The 19,112-nt window shown below is 27.5% G+C and overlaps 1 protein-coding gene across 7 annotated transcripts; it reads left to right on the forward strand.

The window, feature by feature from the left end:
* The first annotated feature begins 204 nt into the window (after nt 1-204).
* On the forward strand, nt 205-7,887 carry LOC111042737 (ras-related protein Rab-14). 7 transcript variants are annotated; one of them, XM_022327439.1, is made up of 9 exons: nt 234-467; nt 798-868; nt 1,259-1,382; nt 1,475-1,601; nt 1,664-1,781; nt 5,520-5,638; nt 5,719-5,787; nt 7,645-7,745; nt 7,811-7,887. In XM_022327439.1, exons 3-8 carry the CDS (start codon nt 1,283-1,285, stop codon nt 7,742-7,744), a joined length of 633 nt encoding a protein of 210 aa, XP_022183131.1. In that variant the 5' UTR covers nt 234-467; nt 798-868; nt 1,259-1,282; the 3' UTR covers nt 7,745; nt 7,811-7,887. The 7 variants fall into 7 exon arrangements, with proteins under 7 accessions (XP_022183135.1, XP_022183131.1, XP_022183129.1 ...); XM_022327441.1 differs by lacking the exon at nt 234-467 and adding an exon at nt 520-674; XM_022327443.1 differs by lacking the exon at nt 798-868 and having other exon boundaries at nt 205-334.
* The last annotated feature ends 11,225 nt before the right edge of the window (nt 7,888-19,112 follow it).

Consider the following 19,112-nt stretch of genomic DNA (forward strand, 5'->3'; position numbering starts at 1 on the left):
TTGTTTTAATCACAGTAATAATAATAATAATAATAATAATAATAATAATAACAACAACAATAATAGTAATAATAATAATATCAATAAAATAATTACGAGCAACGAGCGGATAAGATAACGAACGACCGACGCCGCGGCTGCGATCACGTCCGGCGAGTACAGTTACGGGCGGGGCCGTGAGGATGGAGAGGTGGCGGGCGGCCGCCGTCGCGTCATCAGTCGATCATTCGACGCGGTCGCCATCCAGATCGTACGACGTACCTACGCCGCCGTCCTTATCAAGTATTCCCGATTCCGATATTCGCAACTGCAGTGCTGCTGCGTCGTTCCAGCCGTACGTATTGTTTCACAGTATAATATAATATCACAAGATATAAACATCAAACTATTCAATATCATCGAACCGAGGATAGGTGAAATAGTAGTGCGTGGCCGACGACAACAGCAATCGATATAATAGTATAAAAGTACGGATACCGTAGGTACTACCTACGACTTTAGCTGCGTATTTACTCACTACAGATTAATAATTTATTTACGATCCATACGAGACCAACAATCACAATCATTGACCTCATAACAATATTAATAATTATTATTTTCCGAGTGCCGACACGAAAAAAATTCACTTCTGTTACAGAGATCTATTGCCGCCGCCGACTAATAATAATAATGTTGGTTTTTTATCTTTGTTTCTCGCACACGTCCGTGTGAGTGTGTGCGTTTGTGTGTTCTCGTTTGCGCTCCCGCGCGCATCGTATGAAACATAAAAATATTTTTCAATTTAACTGTTACAGTAAGACGCATTGTCTCATCCAAACGGCCGTGTAGTACTTGTTTGTTCCGATATCTACGCCAAGAACAAACGGTGGGTAGCATATGCCACATTTTATTCGCCTCCGTCGCCCGATCAACTTGTTACACATTAACAAACAAAATATCCGCTCTGTCGTCTTTGTTCACTTCCTACTAGCTCCATAACTCGCTCACCAGCCCGCCCTACGCCGCCTCCTCTAAGCGACTTTCCCGTAGTGGCGTCGTATCCATCTGGATATACAGAAAACGCGTCTCCGTCACTGTTCACATCCCATTCAGCCGCGTAAATGTAAGTGATTATCTAAACGTCGCCACTGTTCATCCCCCCCCCCCCTTACACCAACGCCTTCGATGCCAAAAGCCTCTCATTTTTTTCGTGTACGCTTAGTTGCCACTCCCCTCCATCGTTTGTATGTTTGATCGGTTTGTTGTTCTGTTGCAGAGTTCCAAAGCGTCTGAGTCTAAGATGGCTTCTTCACAGTACTCATATATATTCAAGTATATCATAGTCGGTGACATGGGTGTCGGTAAATCGTGTTTACTGCACCAATTCACCGAGCAAAAGTGTAAGAGCCAATTTCACAGCAAATATCCACTTCCAAACATTTGTTGAGGTACTTAGGTATTCATCTTTACTATTTTTTTTTTTCATGTTCAGTTACTGCTGATTGCCCACACACGATTGGTGTAGAATTTGGAACAAGAATCATTGAAGTATCGGGGAAAAAAATTAAACTTCAAATCTGGGACACAGCAGGACAAGAACGTTTCCGAGCAGTTACAAGGTTCAAACTTTTAGACAAAATATATACCTTTGTACTATAATAACAATGTCATTGTTGTTTAGATCGTACTATCGTGGAGCAGCTGGAGCATTGATGGTATATGACATAACGAGACGTTCTTCTTATAATCATTTGAGTAGTTGGTTATCTGATACACGCAATCTTACAAATCCGGGAACTGTAAGTATTCACAAATCAATTAAGTTTTTTAACCGCCTAGATGTTTCTACCAAATAAATATTAATGGAACTTAATTAACTTAATTGGGACTCTATTTTTTATATTTATACATACCCAGTAGTATATAATTGCAGATCTTTTTCTTTTATCATAATTATTTAAATATAAAATAACTCGGTGACACTATTTCAGGACATTTTGAAGGTAGGAATTTAAAAACCACCACAGTTAATAAGGGTATTAAATAAAATACTACCTATCAGGTAAAATTGAAAATAATTTTCATTAAATTGCTTTTCAAATTAACACTTTATTTGTTGAAAATAGGTCTATGTGAAAGGCAATAATGCAATAACAAAATTTATTAGCTAGGTTTTTCTGTGCTTATACCTCAGCTTCTACTGATACTGTATCAAATGTCCAGTTTACATACAAGTATTCATATACAATGAGAGGGATTCGTTTGAATTGCCTGAGACATTCTATAGTTATTTGAGAATATCTGGTTAAATGCCAGGCGCCTTAGACATCTTAATTACTAACTTTAGTAAGTTGTGTTTATATATAATTCATATTTTTATAATTTTTTTAAAATTAGGTCGATATTATTTGTCAGGAAAAATCTAAGTCATACCTATGTAACAAATATTATCTCAAAGAGTATTTTGTCAGTTTCACATATTTGAACAAACTAATTGAGGATACTGATAAACTGAGAAGAATGATAAGAATTAGTTTATTGTTTATTTACATTTCCTTGTATCTTACAGACATTTAAGGCCCATTGCTATATCAACAATATTTCTCCATTTTTTCTATGTTCTCCACCAAAAACATCCTGAAATCTTCCTTTAATCGCCAATGTTTTTGGGGTTGTTTTGAATCGGTCTCCACTTTGTTATTGTAATTTCTATTATACTAGCTTCTCCATAAAAACTTCTCAGTTATACATTTGACCTAATTTAAGATTTGTCTTAAATTGTCAATGCTTTTTTCGCTCAACGATTTCCCAGCATTTCTTTTTGAGAACACCCAATTTGTTTTTATCCGTTTTAGTGGTTTTCCAAGTCTTGTATGTATACAATGCTATTGATCTAACTAGGGCTTTTTAAAATTAAACCAACACGTAGCAGTCCAAGGTAGTATCTGTTAGAAATTATTCATGTTTCATATATGTTTTTGTGACTATTCGCAATTTTATTCAGTATGCAGCTATGCTAAAATGTATTTGAAATGCTCTACCCTTATATTTACATACATATCACAAATATCTAACTGTTGATTCTACCAACGTCTTATAAGTTAATTGTATTGGAAAGTCCAGAAAAAACTAAAAGGTTTGCAATTTTTGTATAATTAGTTTCCATTGGTTACATATTATAATAATAGTACGTATAATAGTAATGGTACAACTGTACAAGCAACGCCAAGCGTCACAACTAAAATAAAATAAAATTGGATCTTGGAAAACTCACAGTATAAGGAATAAATTATTAAATTATAAATAAGAAGAATTCATTATTAAGAAATGAGGTACCCAGTTAATACATTTTTTTTTTGAAATTAAGTACTCCTACATACATTTCAAACACTAATCTATATTTTAATTGGAATAAATAAGTAACATAAAATAATATTGTCTGATATGACGAAATGTTGATGGGTTAGTTGTAAATAAAAAATAGTGCATTACTATTTGTAAATTAATTATCTACTTTAATTTTACTTGGTCTGATGAGGGGATATAAATAAGAAAACCATAGAAGTCGCTATGCTGTATAATAGATTTTGAGTGCATCCCATCGATAAAAATGGGTGTATTATATTTGAATACAGATAGAAATCATTACATTTTATTTATATAAATCAAAACAAAGCAAAAATGTATGTCAGCCTATTCTTTGGATACTTTACTATAGTTCATTTATTTTCAATTTGTAATAATGTGTTTTGAACTTATTTTTGCTAAAACCTGCAAAATTCCATAGTAATATTATCTTGTATCATTGTCATTAACCTCTTAGTCAATATCGGCACGGTCCGATTTGGATCATGCTTTAAATCTGAATATTGTGTATATAAAATAGTATATACATTATGGTGAAAAGTTTCTATTCCCTACCATATATATTTGTGAATTACAAAAATATAACTAAAACCGTTGGAAGAAAAAATGTTATTTTTCATTTAAAAAATTATTGAATTTTATTAAAATAAAAAATTTTGAATATTAATTTTTGATTTTCTTAAATGTTGATTAAAACAATTTTGAAGATTCTTGTATTATATTGTCAGGTTTCTGATTAAAAAAAAAATATTGTACCAAAATAATTTGAAATGCAAATAATAGCTGAAAATAAGTCTAAATATTTTGAAAATTTCATTGTGTATGGTAAATTATTTCTTATTTAAATAATAGTACAATGTTTTAAGTTACTACAATTGACATATTTTGAATTATAACTAAATAAAAAAATTTATTTGGGGTTAAATTGTTATTATATGATTGACTCTATTTCAAATAAGTTTGAAAAACTATGCAACCTTGGTACGGTAGGACTTTTGTGATTGTCCAGTATTCTAGCCAACAAGACTGTATATGCGCGAGCCGTGGCATGTTTCCATGATAGTTTTTTTTAGGGGTGGGCTGATACTAGAATCGTTATTTGATATTGGTGGTTTCAGATTTATCTGTGTTGGTTTTTTGTTTAAAACTGATATTGGATAACAAAAAAAAAACCAAATCAATTAGCACAATTTATTAATAATTATAACAAATTTTTAGATTTTTTATGGCTGTTGGCAGTTCTATAGCCACAGATGTATAGAATAAACATTTATTCTATTTATTCCTGACTATAGCTGATATTGGTAGGTAGTATTGGTAATCTCTTAATGTTGGTTCATAGTTCATGAAGAAAATGTTGTTTTTAATATATATATCAGTTATCGGTTTTTTTTGGTAGCATAAATCAAAGTATCAGATAAATAGTGGTATCAGCCCATCCCTAATTTTTTTCCAAACTTTTTGGAATAGAGTATATTTAATTTTGTACATGCAGTATTTTATACTTGATAATCTATTATACCAGAGGTATTCAAACTTTTTCGTCCCACGGCTCCTTATGATCTTCTCAAAATGTTGACGGCTCAAAAATTATAAATTACAAAAAAATCAATGTTTATATGAATGTAATATATATTTTATAATTTATACTTATTATTTATTTACCATATTACATATATAAAAAAAATTAAAGTTGTATTTAGCGAATGATTGTTGTAGACAATTCAACGTTTCCCAATGGTAGTGCTTCAATGATAATTGCAAACGTTTATCGTAAAAGTATTCATTGGTTTTCAATTATACTAATCCCCTGGGAGCCGTGACGCACAGTTTGAATAACTTTTAAAATATTATTTCACCAACTATTCTATTTCAATTATACTATAAACTGCAAATTGAGCATTATAAAAATAATGCTTAATTTTAATTAAGTTTTAAATAAAAAAATCTTTGTTAAGTGTTATAAAGTCCTAAATAGTCTAAATTATTTGTATGTTTATAATTGTTTAATTTGCATAATTAAGTATTAATAGACAGTAATGATACTAACATCTACTCTGTGAACTTATTGTGTGTGAGTGTGTGTGTGTAACTATTTATTTTTGAATACAATTTTACTTATAAAGTATTTTACGTAGAGTAATTTTATTATATTGTATTTGATTGTAAAGGTGATTTATTTAATTGGGAACAAGTTGGATATGGAAAGTAATCGAGATGTGTCCTACGAAGAAGCCAAGCAATTTGCTGATGAAAATGGATTAATGTTTTTGGAAGCAAGTGCCAAAACGTAATTATATATTTTAAATAATAAAACTATTTTGTATTATTTTTTGTTTAATGATTGATAAATTATTATTTAATGTTTAGCGGAGAGTATGTTGAAGATGCTTTCCTTAAAACTGCTCAGATAATTTATGAATGCATTCAAGATGGAAGGTATGTTGTACAAGATATTCAGCTTTTGATATTTGTATAAGATAAACTATTAATTATTTACAATTGTATACTTAGCAAAAGTGCCATTGATTGCGTTTTTCTTTTCAAATTCAAATAAATATATCACTAAGAAAATTATATTAAAACATTATACCTATAGCTGGTATTTACGACAAAGTATTATAGAAAACTGAATGAAATGTGTTTGAAGTGTAACAATACTACAACAAAATTCCAAACATTATCAGTAACTTAAAAATACATTATAAGATACGGCTTAATCACTACCAGTTTCTTAAACAACAACACCGTAAATACATATCATGATTAAGTGCTAAGTAAAACTCTATATTTGAAATAAAACTTACTGCAATCTTTCTTAGCGAATTGAGGTTACAGCGTTTTTGCTAAGCATCGTTTATGTATTATTCCAATTATGGCGTTCCAATTTTTTCTTAAGTACGAAAATCTTGTCAATTAATCTTAGTTATAGCATTTTTACTCATAAAAACCGTTTAAAGCTAGTATATTATACGCCGGAAAGTATCTCATATTTAATTTTTTTTTATTTGCGGCATTCTTCCGTTGCAGGATAGAATTATGGTATCTTTTCTCACTTTTTTGAGATTTTTTTAATAAGTTTCTAAATTTAGAATTAGAATTTAGTAGATTAAGTATATACTATTTCCTTGGCTTACCAGTTGGTTGAATCTTGTGGCGTTTGGTTTAGTAACTGTTCTAATGTTTTCAATCCATTTATCTATGGGGAGTGGATGAAAGTGTTTACACCTTATTAATCCGGTAAATACTTTTTTGCAGCAACAAAATTGTTAACATGAAATAGTATATAGATGTATAGTATAATATCTTATTTTGTAGCCATTTTATAGTTCTAAGTTTTTACTAGTAATTTTTACTTAATATTTTACGATGAGCCAATGTCTATTTGCTATGATTGGTTTTTGAAAAGTGACGGGCATGGCAATACAATTTTTGAATTTGTTAGAAAACAGTAGAGATTCTAATAATGACCTGGTTTTTGTATTGTTTGCCAAATATCAATCAGTGTTTCTAATAAAGCTTCCCAAGTTTTAACTCTATACGCAGCTTCTGTTAAGCATAGTATTGCTGTTTAAATTAAATTAAACACTTAAACAGTTACGACTAGCAGCAACTTAAAGAAATGTTCAATGAGTTAAAGGAAACAAACATTTAAATGTATTTAACATTATAAATTATGATAATAAGTCACTTTGTTTCCATGGGTTCATTTCTATCTGCACTGCTAAGGCTATTTAAAATGTTTGAGTAATTATTTTTCAATTATTAGTATGCTAAGTTAAACTTGCTTTTACCAAAAACAAATCTCAATTATTATTATATTTTTCATATAATGTTACTAACTATCAATACTAATGTAGTATTGTAGTATGGTTTAAATATTTGTATGATATAATTAACTAACAAATAACTACTTTGAAAAATTCCTTATGTATACTAAAGAATAATATAAGTATTGGTATCAAGTTTGAAGTCCGTACAAACATTTTTTTAGTTAAGTAACACAAATTAATTAAAACTGTTGGGTGTTTTTAGTTTAAATATTCAATTTGAAGAAATGTTTTTAATTTATAAATTATTATTGTGTTTTCCATATTTTTTTAAATGCTGTAAAAACATTCCCGTTATCAACTGGAATAGATTTTTGAAAATAGAAATAATAACAACTGTCAAAGTGGAACTTTAATCATTTTCTTTACTTTTATAAAAAGTGTACACAAACCAGAAATTAATTTTAAAAAAAACCATTACATCCATTGCCACTCATAATTAAAATTGTTATTTTATAAATTACAGACTAGACTTGAATGCTGCTGATTCTGGGGTACAACAGAAAATCCTTCAATGTGAAACCAATCCAAATGTGGAAAAAGATAAATCTTGTATGCAATGTTAAGGTAAATAGTTGTTTATAAATAATGTTGGTTTATTATTATTTTTATTTTGTATTCTTTATTTTCAGCAAAATATTGTAGGATGGAATCTTTTAATTCTATATTATTTTATTATATGTGCTATTTTTTCTGTCTTATATTATTATAATAAGTTTCGTAACATTCTTTATTAGTAGGTATTATTTGTTATCAGTTTAATTTATATCTATTGGATCGTACACAAATTCACATTTGCCCACTCATATATATATATATATGTATATATATGTATTTATATATACCTTAATTGTTTTAAAATTTATATTTAATTTGTATAATTATTATTAACTTTCTCAACTAAAGATAAATATATTATAAGAAATTGTTAATCGAATTGTATTAAGTACATTTATATTGATGTCACATATTATAAATGTATGCATATCTAACGTAAAAAATGATTGTGTAAAATATATTATATAAGTATTTTTTTTTTTTGGTAAATGCTTCAATAGTCTTTAAGTATTGTATTTACTATTTTCACAAATGTTATTTACCAAAATCAAATTAAAAACTAAATCCTTTTATTGTCCTATAATATTGTTTATTGTTATTTTAGGCAATCTTTTATTTTATTTTTGTAAATTGTATTTTATATACCAACATCAGCCATTCTTATCAGTATTGAAAATTTTTAAAGTTAAAATGTATAACACATTATAACTTAAATTTTTAAATCAAAATCAATTTAATAAATGAATGCCTGTTTGTCATCAACAATTCTGGTAACTAAAACCAAAAAGGGATTAATAATTTATTTTTATTTTTAATATATGTTTACCATTAGAGAGAAACATTTATATATTCCTAATAAATTATTAAGTTGGAATACATTTCTGACCAAATATTATAGTGACTTTAGATTGTAACTTGTAAGTCAATATTAACCTATATATCAGCAGATCTAGAAACTACAAAATTATATTATTTAATAATTATTGTTTTTTGATACAAATAATTTGAATACACATTTAGTAAAATTCAAGGTTAAAATTGTATCTAACAAAATATGTTACATAATTTCATTATTTAAGAAATGCCTACATTAATTTGTTCAATTGTATATTAAACATTAAAAAAAGAGATGTATTTTATAGTACAAAACATATAATTATGTTGCTTGTAATTCACAGTCAACAGTCAACAGTTATCAATGTCAAGTGAATTAGTTGTATCTTACTAATTATATTCATTGCATATATTCTATGTGCAATACAAAATTATTAATCCATATTTTAAAAACTTTATTTAAATTTTTATGCATACTAATTATATTACCTTAAAGGGTTTTTATAAAAATATATTGGTTTTTATTTTTATTATTTTTGTTTTTATTTCTAAACAGTAAAATTAATTACTTACATTTTATTCTGTATAATAAAATATAAGGAATACAATTTCTGATCTACGATACTTGATTAAGTATACTAAATACCAATTTAATTTAACTAATGCTATTTTATTTCATTGTGATCTGGATAAAAATATTTTTTTTTTAACTAAGGTCATCAAAGGATTGTATATTTATACAGACAAATGATCAATGATTACAGTAGTTAATGCTAGGCTTTCAGTGACCATTCTGCTTGTGAACAAATATATATCGTTCAAATGAATTTGTAGATACACTAAACAAATTTAAATATATATTTTGAGTTAGAACAAAACAAATTAAACTAAAATGTGTTTTTCATTTTCTAGTGAAATGCAAATAAGTACATAAAGTCCTGTCTTTTATAAAATGATATAAATTTAGAAACATTTAAAATGTCATTGTTTTTATTATTATATGGTTTTGCCAAGAATATATTTAAAAATAACCTTGGTCCAAAATGAATGGATTAGTGTATTGAATAAAATTCATAAATCATCAGTTGAAAATTTGTCCTGTTTTAAATGTATACCAATTGTATCATGTGACTTACAAAGACATACTTATATTTTTACATACAAAGTTATGATATGAGATAGTCATATGATTTAAATCTTAAATCAATTTTTGTAACTTCATAATAGTACCTAATCGTCTTAGTCATTTTATAATAATGTATAATTTAAAATGATATTACATTACACAATATCATATTGAAATAAGTATGTAAAGATGCATACTATTTATGTGTATGTATACCTTTTAATGATGGAAATAGAAATATATATGAAGTGATTCTTTGTTTATTTATACATTTGTAAGTGTGCAGTTTGTGTATTTTTAATGCATTCACAAAGTAAAATTTTAAAAAAAAGTGTTACAACTAAAACATACATGATAATATTCTCTTAATACATATAAAAATGACAATCAATGAAACCTGTCTTGTCCAAACCCTTGATAAGGCGGAATCCTTTTCTGTCCGGAAATGTATTATGGTCCCGGCAGATTTCTATAATTTAACATAGGATTAAACCCTTGATAAAACGGAAAGCTATTTATTGGTCCCCCATATCATATACACCTCATATACATGGAAAAACATATCATAAAATGAACAAAAATATTTTTGATACACACATTTCTTTTGCTACTATACAATTATTAAGGTCAGCGTTAAATATGTATCGACATATAAGTACATTTTATCTTGAGTCGACACATCAGTGCTTATTATTGTCACCGTAGTTGCAGTTTACCTGTCGTTTCGTATCGCATTTGCTCTCATAATGTTTTTAAAGATTTGTTTAGGTCTATGATATTTTTTATTAATGGCCAGAAAAAGTTTCAACCTTAATCGTGCAGAATATTATAACTCTATATTACGGGAATTTTCCTTTTTATTCAGTTGTATGAAAATCTGCCTAAAACCGAAATTTTTATTGGTCCCGTGCAATTCCGCACAAGATAGGTTTTACTGTATATAATTACTACCAGGTATACACCTTGTTCATTGCATAATGGCCCCTAATTAGTTTGACAACATTTATTTTGGGCTGTAGAAATTTTAATTTAACTGAAATAAAGAAAAAAAGACATGCCTCATCCATTATTAAAGTATTTTATTACAGTAGTTAATATAATAATGCGTTGATATTTTGCAGCTGCATTAATGTTATGAACAATTATGACTGTTCACAATTATTATTAAAAATGTTGTCTGTACTTGTACAACGGATTTATCCAAAATATTAATAACACTTTCTAATTTTTCAAATTATAATATTAGAATAGTATATTGAAGTCTATTCAAGTAAAACTACGAGTGCTGTGTGAATCTATAAAAAAAGTTACACCCATGCCATAGTTATATACAATAAATAAAAAATAAAAAACTGTTGAGACTTTTTTGCCTACTATTTATATTAGTGCTTATTTTCTAGACATAATATATTTTTTAAATAATTTTTTTTGTGCTATAAATAATCATTTGAAACTTTAAATTAATTAATTTTTGTTTATTGTGTACGAAAAAAAATCTTATACAAGGTTAGTTGTTGTAACTTCAACTAAAATTATATCAATAATATAGTCAGTTTTATTAATTATTACTGTTTAAAAATTAAATTTTTATTATTACATCCGCATCAGAAAAATATGTAAGTAAAATAGTTGTACGTATTAGTTGTACCTAATTAGTTTTGGGTTAACATCTAAAACTTGAAAATTTTATAGAAAATCAAGAAAAGTACCTATTATAGCAGCCACTTATGTACAATTTTTATGATCGATTAAACTTCAGATGTTGACAAAATTGTTAATCAAACATATTACCAAGTATATTATGTATTATTAATATTATGTACATGCCTAGTTCCTACGTGTATGAACAATTTCTTCTCAAACGAGTTTTGTTCTATTGTTATAATTCAAACAATTATAATCATAGAGACATGTACAGTAAATTATATCATGTTATATTTATATAGGTAGGTATTAAAAAATTTATGTAAGATATCTATTAAAGTAAAAAATGATCAGTAGATAATCAATATTGAAAAACTTCCTTCTACAAAACGTCCAACAGGTCTGTACTACATAAATACTTAATATGGTATAGTCTTTATTTAGTATTTACTAAGTAAGCTGATAAACTGATAAGACATTGAGACGTGCAACTATGCGAGCTTATTAAGGTATTATAATATAGTCTCAGACCTCAGTATTGGCTAAATTACATTTCCGTTACCTAAAATTATTTTTATCACATTACAATACTTTTTCATTAATAAAGTAGTGCATTACAAATTAAATTACTTTTTAATTTTTTTTTTAACCATACTCAATTTATATGATTCAATTATTATGTATGTACTTTACAATCATAGATCTACTAGACCTAGTGATAATACCTATAATCTATGTCCATAATTTTTTGTATGGACAATAATTTATAAAAACTTATAAAACTCGAAATCGTTTTATGCCCACAAATAGCTCAAAAAGAGTCACAATATTTTTAAGTTCCATGTATCTACGGTAATTTTGTAATGAGTAATGACTTATACCAAAAACCAAAATCCATTTCATCGAAAACCAATTATGGATAAAACTTGCCCTTTTCCTTAATTGTTTGTTTGTTTTTCCCAACGATAACAACCAAAAGTATTTTTATTTAAAATTAATATTATACAATTTTGCCTTCTAAATGCACCACCTAGATTCACTTCCCCATTGGAAAAGATACTGAGTATTACCTATAACTGATATTATTTAGCAGTGTCATCATAATTTCATAATTTGTTCAAAGAAATAAACATAAATAATTAAGCGACTATTGTAACTTTTAATGTAACTAAGTTACTATAACTTAAATAAATTACTAAAGGACCCTGTTCTTTGTAGTTTGCACAGTATTATTTGAGTGCAACGTGTAACTTATAAGTATGTAACCTGCTATTAGGTAGGGACAACTAATCAAGTTGTATAATAAGTAGGTAATAAAATATTTTAAAGGTGTGTTTTGTTGTATATTTGTATACCCATGGTTATTGGCAATGATACATGATTGAATGTATAAAATGTTTCATGATTAAATGGTTTTATAGTTATGCTGAACTATAGCTCCCATGTGGCTTTTCTATTTGAAATCCATCTGACTCTCTTTAAAATTCCTTGGGGCTCGGGTACAATATGTGATTATATCATGCACTATGCACTGTTGAAAGTCTTAGTGTAAACATACATATATTTAATTACTAATTAACATATAATATGTGAGTACCTGAAAAAATAGGACATAATATAATAGTTACAATATCCCAAGTCACATGGAGAGCACGGTTTCATTGTACAGGTGCCTTGTGCTTATATCTATCTAAAGTATTTAAATAATAAACCATATGGTACATACTACATATGTACTATAACTTATGTCTTATAAGTATATGCATAAATAAGTATTCAACTTTTACCGACAATATATCCGTATATACCTACAACTAAACAACTTACAATTTATTGCGGTGGATGTGCATCAGTGCATCATATTTACATATTAAATATTCGAAATGATTAGGATTTATTCTTATTTGGAATAATTTTCTAAAATGTCACAAGGGTCGCGATAGACGTCTGCATAATTATTCTGTGACGCATTTTAATTTTTCTCGTTCGCTTTGCTACTTTGTAGTTTATTGTTTGTACAACAATTGAACGATACGAATAATCAAATGTACAAAACTATAGGTACGTCTTACCGACTATACCTACGTGACTTTTAAAAAGATTCTATGCATTTACTTTTAAACATATTCAGCCATAACCCATCACTCTTGTGGTGTATACTGTATAGGTACCTACTTGTGAATTGTGAATTGCGATGCATATAATAATTAATAATATAGATTATATAGACAGTTATTTTAAATTGTATTTACATCATACGATATTATCGTATTATACGTATTTCGGGCTATAGTTTATTATATTACCATAGGCACTTATGATGAACCGTGTATTCAATTTTAACGTTTTTGATTGAGTAGAAATGTTTTTATCGATATTTATAGAAAAAATCGAAAGTATAATATGAGTATATGACTAATAAATAGCTCCAATTTAGATGCTCCATGCAGAAGAGTGAAAATATTATGAAAATTGTATCATATGTATATTTTCATGATATAAACATTTAGTAAAAATTTCAAGTATAGGTTTTCTACGTGTCTATATATTACCAAGTATATTTATGATATTATATTTGAATTTTTATTAAAATAATTAATTTTATTATTTTGGATAATATACATATTATGTTTGTATACAATAGTAATATAAATGTAATCATAGCGGTGTATTATCTACATTCTATAAATAACTAAACTGTTGGTAATTAATTTGTTGATACAAATTATTTTATTCATTTGGAAATTACACTTGAAATAACTACTTTACCTGGTATAAGCTATAGAAAATAGATTGTCATAATTAAAGCAAGTTTCATGTAGGCGCAATTAGGTGGGGCTAGAGCTCCCTAATTGTACTGGGCTAAATAACTCAAATTCATCGATATTTTATTTGCTTGATTATTTTATCTACTCCGTTACGAATAATTTGTAAATAAATTATGTATTATTTTATACAACTGATATCAGTTTAGATACATGTATAATATACATACAAATATTGTTATTATTAGATTAAAAGAACAATAATTATTTTGTTAAATTTTGTATTTGAAGTAAGAATTGAATTTAAAATGTATTATGGTGTGTAACGCGTTATGATTTATAATTAAAGTACCGTGGATGAAGCCACCTAGTTGCGCCTATGCTAGGCTTTATACGTAATATAAAATAATAGATACTAGCTTATTACAATTTTTCGAGCTATATGTCAGAAATATTTCTAACAATCAATTTTCTTTAAAATGAGTTAATTTTTTCGAGAAGCAGGTGATTCAAAAAGTATACAATAGACATAATATAAAATGCATGAAAATACGAAAACAACTGAAAATTGTATGGATGAACATAATATTAGTTTATTACCAAGTTCATTAGAATGTGGTGGACAGTGGTTTTGAACAAAATTTAAATCGGCTGTTCAAATAACTTAAATAACCCACCTACTGCCTAGTACCTATCCATTTCAATATTTACCACCCAACTAAAAATTATTATTAGCGCATAGCTTTACGTGCCTACACCTTCAATTTGAAAAAATTATCAGTAACAAAATATTTTAAACATTTTTGATGATTCTGAGCAAAATATGGTGATGAAAATGTATATTGATTTAATTTTTTTTTTTTATTTTATACGAAGAAACTATTTAGATATAATATAGGTATGCTTATTCAATGCTATTTAAGACTATAGGTATACTTAACCTTTCAACCTTGATTTTCTTTTGGTTTACTACTTTTAGTATTGTACTACTACTATAGCTTGTATGCTTGCAGGGTATAGGTTAGGTTAACAGTAAAATGTAACTATATTTTTTTAAATAATCGGAAAATCAAAAACTAAATGATAGAAAACTGGAATATTTACACAACACCAGTTTTTGACAGTATCTTTTGGTTTTTTTGTTGTTGTACCTAATTGTAATGAAAAGGAAACTTGAAACTTTCATGATTACCATTTACAAGTAAAAATTTTAAAAATTTAACACGAAATTCCTCTACAATTTCGTTACACCAATAATCAAAAAAAATCTTTACTTTTTTTTAGATATTTTATGTTATAATTTTTATGAAATTGTATGTATAAACGAAAAATAAAGATTTTTTTCTATAAGGATGTTCAGATATCAGTGTAAAAATATACGTAGGAACTTCAAACTTTTTTTCGTTATGTATGTTGTTATTCTCTATTTAGTATTCACGCATGCTAACATTTAAAAAATATTTCGACTGATTTTAAAGTAGGTAAATATTACGAACATATTTCATACAATTATACTTACCGTTCTTGGTATTGATTTATACTAAGTTAATAACAAAACAATAAATCAAAATAATACTTCAACAGTTAAACCTACTGTCCAGTGTAGGTGAGACTGAGTATATATAGGAACCCTTGTCGTGAGTACTATTAGCCATTTACGTGGTCTTATATATTTATTAAAAAATCCAAAGTACAAAGAATATAATTAAAACACACGGGATTCTGCTGTATAGTAGGTACGAATGAACATCGCAAATGAGTAGGTAAGTCACTGTAATGGATGTGTTAAATTTGTATCCAATGACAAATCATTGTACACAAAAAACCATTCTAAGCAAAAATGGACTGTCAGCCAATATAGGTATTATTGTATTACTAACTAGGTAGGTACTTAAAGTATAATCAATATATATTGAAATCAAAGTAATTTATTTTTTAATTAGTAATGCGCGGTTAATAAGTTTTTGACGAAAACGTTACATTGGAAAATGCCATTGTGTGTATAAAATATAATAATATACATAAAAATTTCAAGTGTCCACAAATAATATGATTGAATTACAAAAAATAACAAATTTTTATTCATTGTTTAAAATATATCTAATTTAATCAAATTTATACTTCTAAGTTCTAATGTCCATCATAAGAAAAATTGTACACACATTTTATTTGTAAGTTTTAGTATTAAGTATAAACTACTTATGATGAACCAAGAATCTTGTATTATAATTTCAAGCCTAAGCTTTACAAATTAAAAATTGAATATTTTATACATTTTTAACAACAAATTTTCTTTGAAGAATATGGTATATATTTGTTTGAATTTCAAATGCTTATTAAGAAAAATAGTTTATCTGTATTTTAAATATTTTTGAATAAAATTGCTTTAAGGAACAATATACGTGTATTACCCGCCGATAAACTTTTGACTGAGCCAAATTTTTTCTATCAACACAAAAGAAAAAATGTAATCAAACTCGTACATTTTAAATAACTATTTAAATAGCTTGAATTGAGTCTTAAGTTTTACCGAGATTAGAAAATTCTAATATAAACATTTGGTGAACATTTCAAGTATCTATAGTTATCCGTTTTTTAGTTGGAACAAAATAAGAAAATCGCTACATGAGATATCGAATACCTATCTAATTTTGTAAAAATTCTAATTTCAAAAGCTCGTAAAATATTACTGTAATGGATTTACGCTCAATTTTTTTTTAATTTTCACTAACAACTTACGATGAACCTTGACAACCTTGTATTACATTTTTGAATTTTTTGACAGAACTAACAATTTTTTATTGACATCAATTTAAAAAAAAACTTATAATAATCGAATATTTCATAAGCTTATAAATAGTTCAAAATATTTTGTAAATTTTAAAGTGTAAAGAAAATGATGATATAAACATTCAGTGAAAATGTCATGTATCTACAGTAATTTTTTGTTATAGTTACATCAAAAACCAAAATCGAATTTTTCGAAAACCATTTTTCCTCTAATTTATTGTATTATTTTATAATACCTACATAACGTACAAGACATTAACAAACTAAACTTTTTTTTTTAACTTAAACTTTATTATTTACTATTGTCTATTAGTACAGTTAGTGTTCCTACACTGCAGAAAAATAAAATAATTATGTATAATTATAATTCGTTTTCATACATTATATTAAAATGTTCGAGGTACCTACCTAAAATAATTCCATATTTTGTATAATATTACAGGTAAAAAATATCATATCGTCATCCTATCGACGTCTTCGATCCTAAGGGGGCTAAATTATTGCGAGCTGTGCACGGTTTCTCTTCGGCGACAAAAAAAGTAACGGAAAACGCTCTTGACGCATTTCCACTCCGCAGCACCAAACTTGCTTCACCACTACGTGTGTCAACTGGTGTCCGCCGTCAACCGACAACGCGCAAACATAGTGCACTAGCCACCGCTGCCCGTCGCCGTCAACCATCGCTTGAGCGGCTGTCTCGGTCTGGCCTGGTCGGCTGGGCAAGGTCGTCACTCTTCCCTCGTGCACGCGCCAGTGACACTTGTCCGCGCTTGTGGCCGGTCGTGAGACTGTTGTGGAGATAACCAGTGGCCTAAAACTTGCATATCCACCCCATTCGACATCTACAGGTTTATTGTGTTCCCAGTCCAACGATGTTTTTTACGTATTTAATTGTAATTGGGTATTTTGTACATTTTTTATTTTTATATTTTTTATTTTTCTATTTAGTTTGCCCCCTCCCATTTTTCGGCTTTTGAAATCTTGTACACTCACATATCCATATTACTTCTTTCATTTTTTTTCAAAATATTCGAAAAATGAGTCGTCATTCGGTGGTATTTAAGGCAGGATTAGACCGCCAGGAACGCAAAAAATACTGTGTATCGGTATACTCATTTAAACTTAAGGAACGAGCGAGTTTACTTCCCAAGCTTTTTTTTTGAAATTTTCTTTTTATGAAATGTTGGTATTTTTATGATCAGCGTTTTGGTGAAATCAGAGTTTACTTATTTTACTTACTTTTTTTTATTATTAATAAGCGACGTAAGACCTACATTTGAGTTGTACTTGATGTATTAACAATAAAAAAAGTGTCAAAGATAAGTAAATTGTGATTTCACCGAAACTTTGAGCACAAAAATACTAACATACCAAAAACAAAATTCCAAAAACTTGCTTGGGAAATAACTACATTCATTCCTACAGTTTAAATGTGTGCACAGCTTCACACAATATTTTTTTGAAAAATCGAGGCCTCCTTAGCGCTCCTTGACGATAAATAAATGTAACCTTCAAAACAATTTTCAGAAAAAGAAAAATAGAAAATGTTGAAAATTCTATACTTACCTATTTATAATATGCCTTTAGATCTCAGGGTTAATCACAATGAATATAAAATGTATACATATAAGTACCATAATGTTACATTGCTACACAATAGACAATAGTAAAATAAAAACCTATTTAAATAATTACATCAATGTCTTCCTCGTCGTCGTCCTGTGATCAATTCTATTTTATGTAAATTAGAGTGTTAATTCATTAAATTAAAATTATTTTCAGCTAAATTCGTTCTTTGCGGTAGACTTTTGATAAAGATAGACAAAATTATAAGGAATCTTGTAATCATTTTTTAAACATTAGAATACAAAAAGAATTTTTTTGAATATTCTAACTTTCGTGATTTTTACGAATTTTGTCAAAATTCTAAGTTTAAACGCTGATAAAAATTTATTGTAGATTTACGCTCAACTTTTTTTAAAATTTCCATTATACAACTTACTAAGAACATTGTATTACATTTTTAAGTTTTTTGACCGAGCGAAAATTTTTTGTCGTCTTGAGTTAAAAAAAATAATAATAATCAAAAATGTCATATGCCTTTAAACAGTTCACAAATCAAAATATTTTGAAAATTTTATAGTGAATAGAAAATGCTTACACAAATATACAGTGAACATTTCATGTATTTACTGTCATTTTTGTTAGTGTTAACTA

The sequence above is a fragment of the Myzus persicae genome, unplaced genomic scaffold (assembly GCF_001856785.1).
Source record: "Myzus persicae strain clone G006 unplaced genomic scaffold, MPER_G0061.0, whole genome shotgun sequence".
NCBI lineage: Eukaryota > Metazoa > Arthropoda > Insecta > Hemiptera > Aphididae > Myzus > Myzus persicae.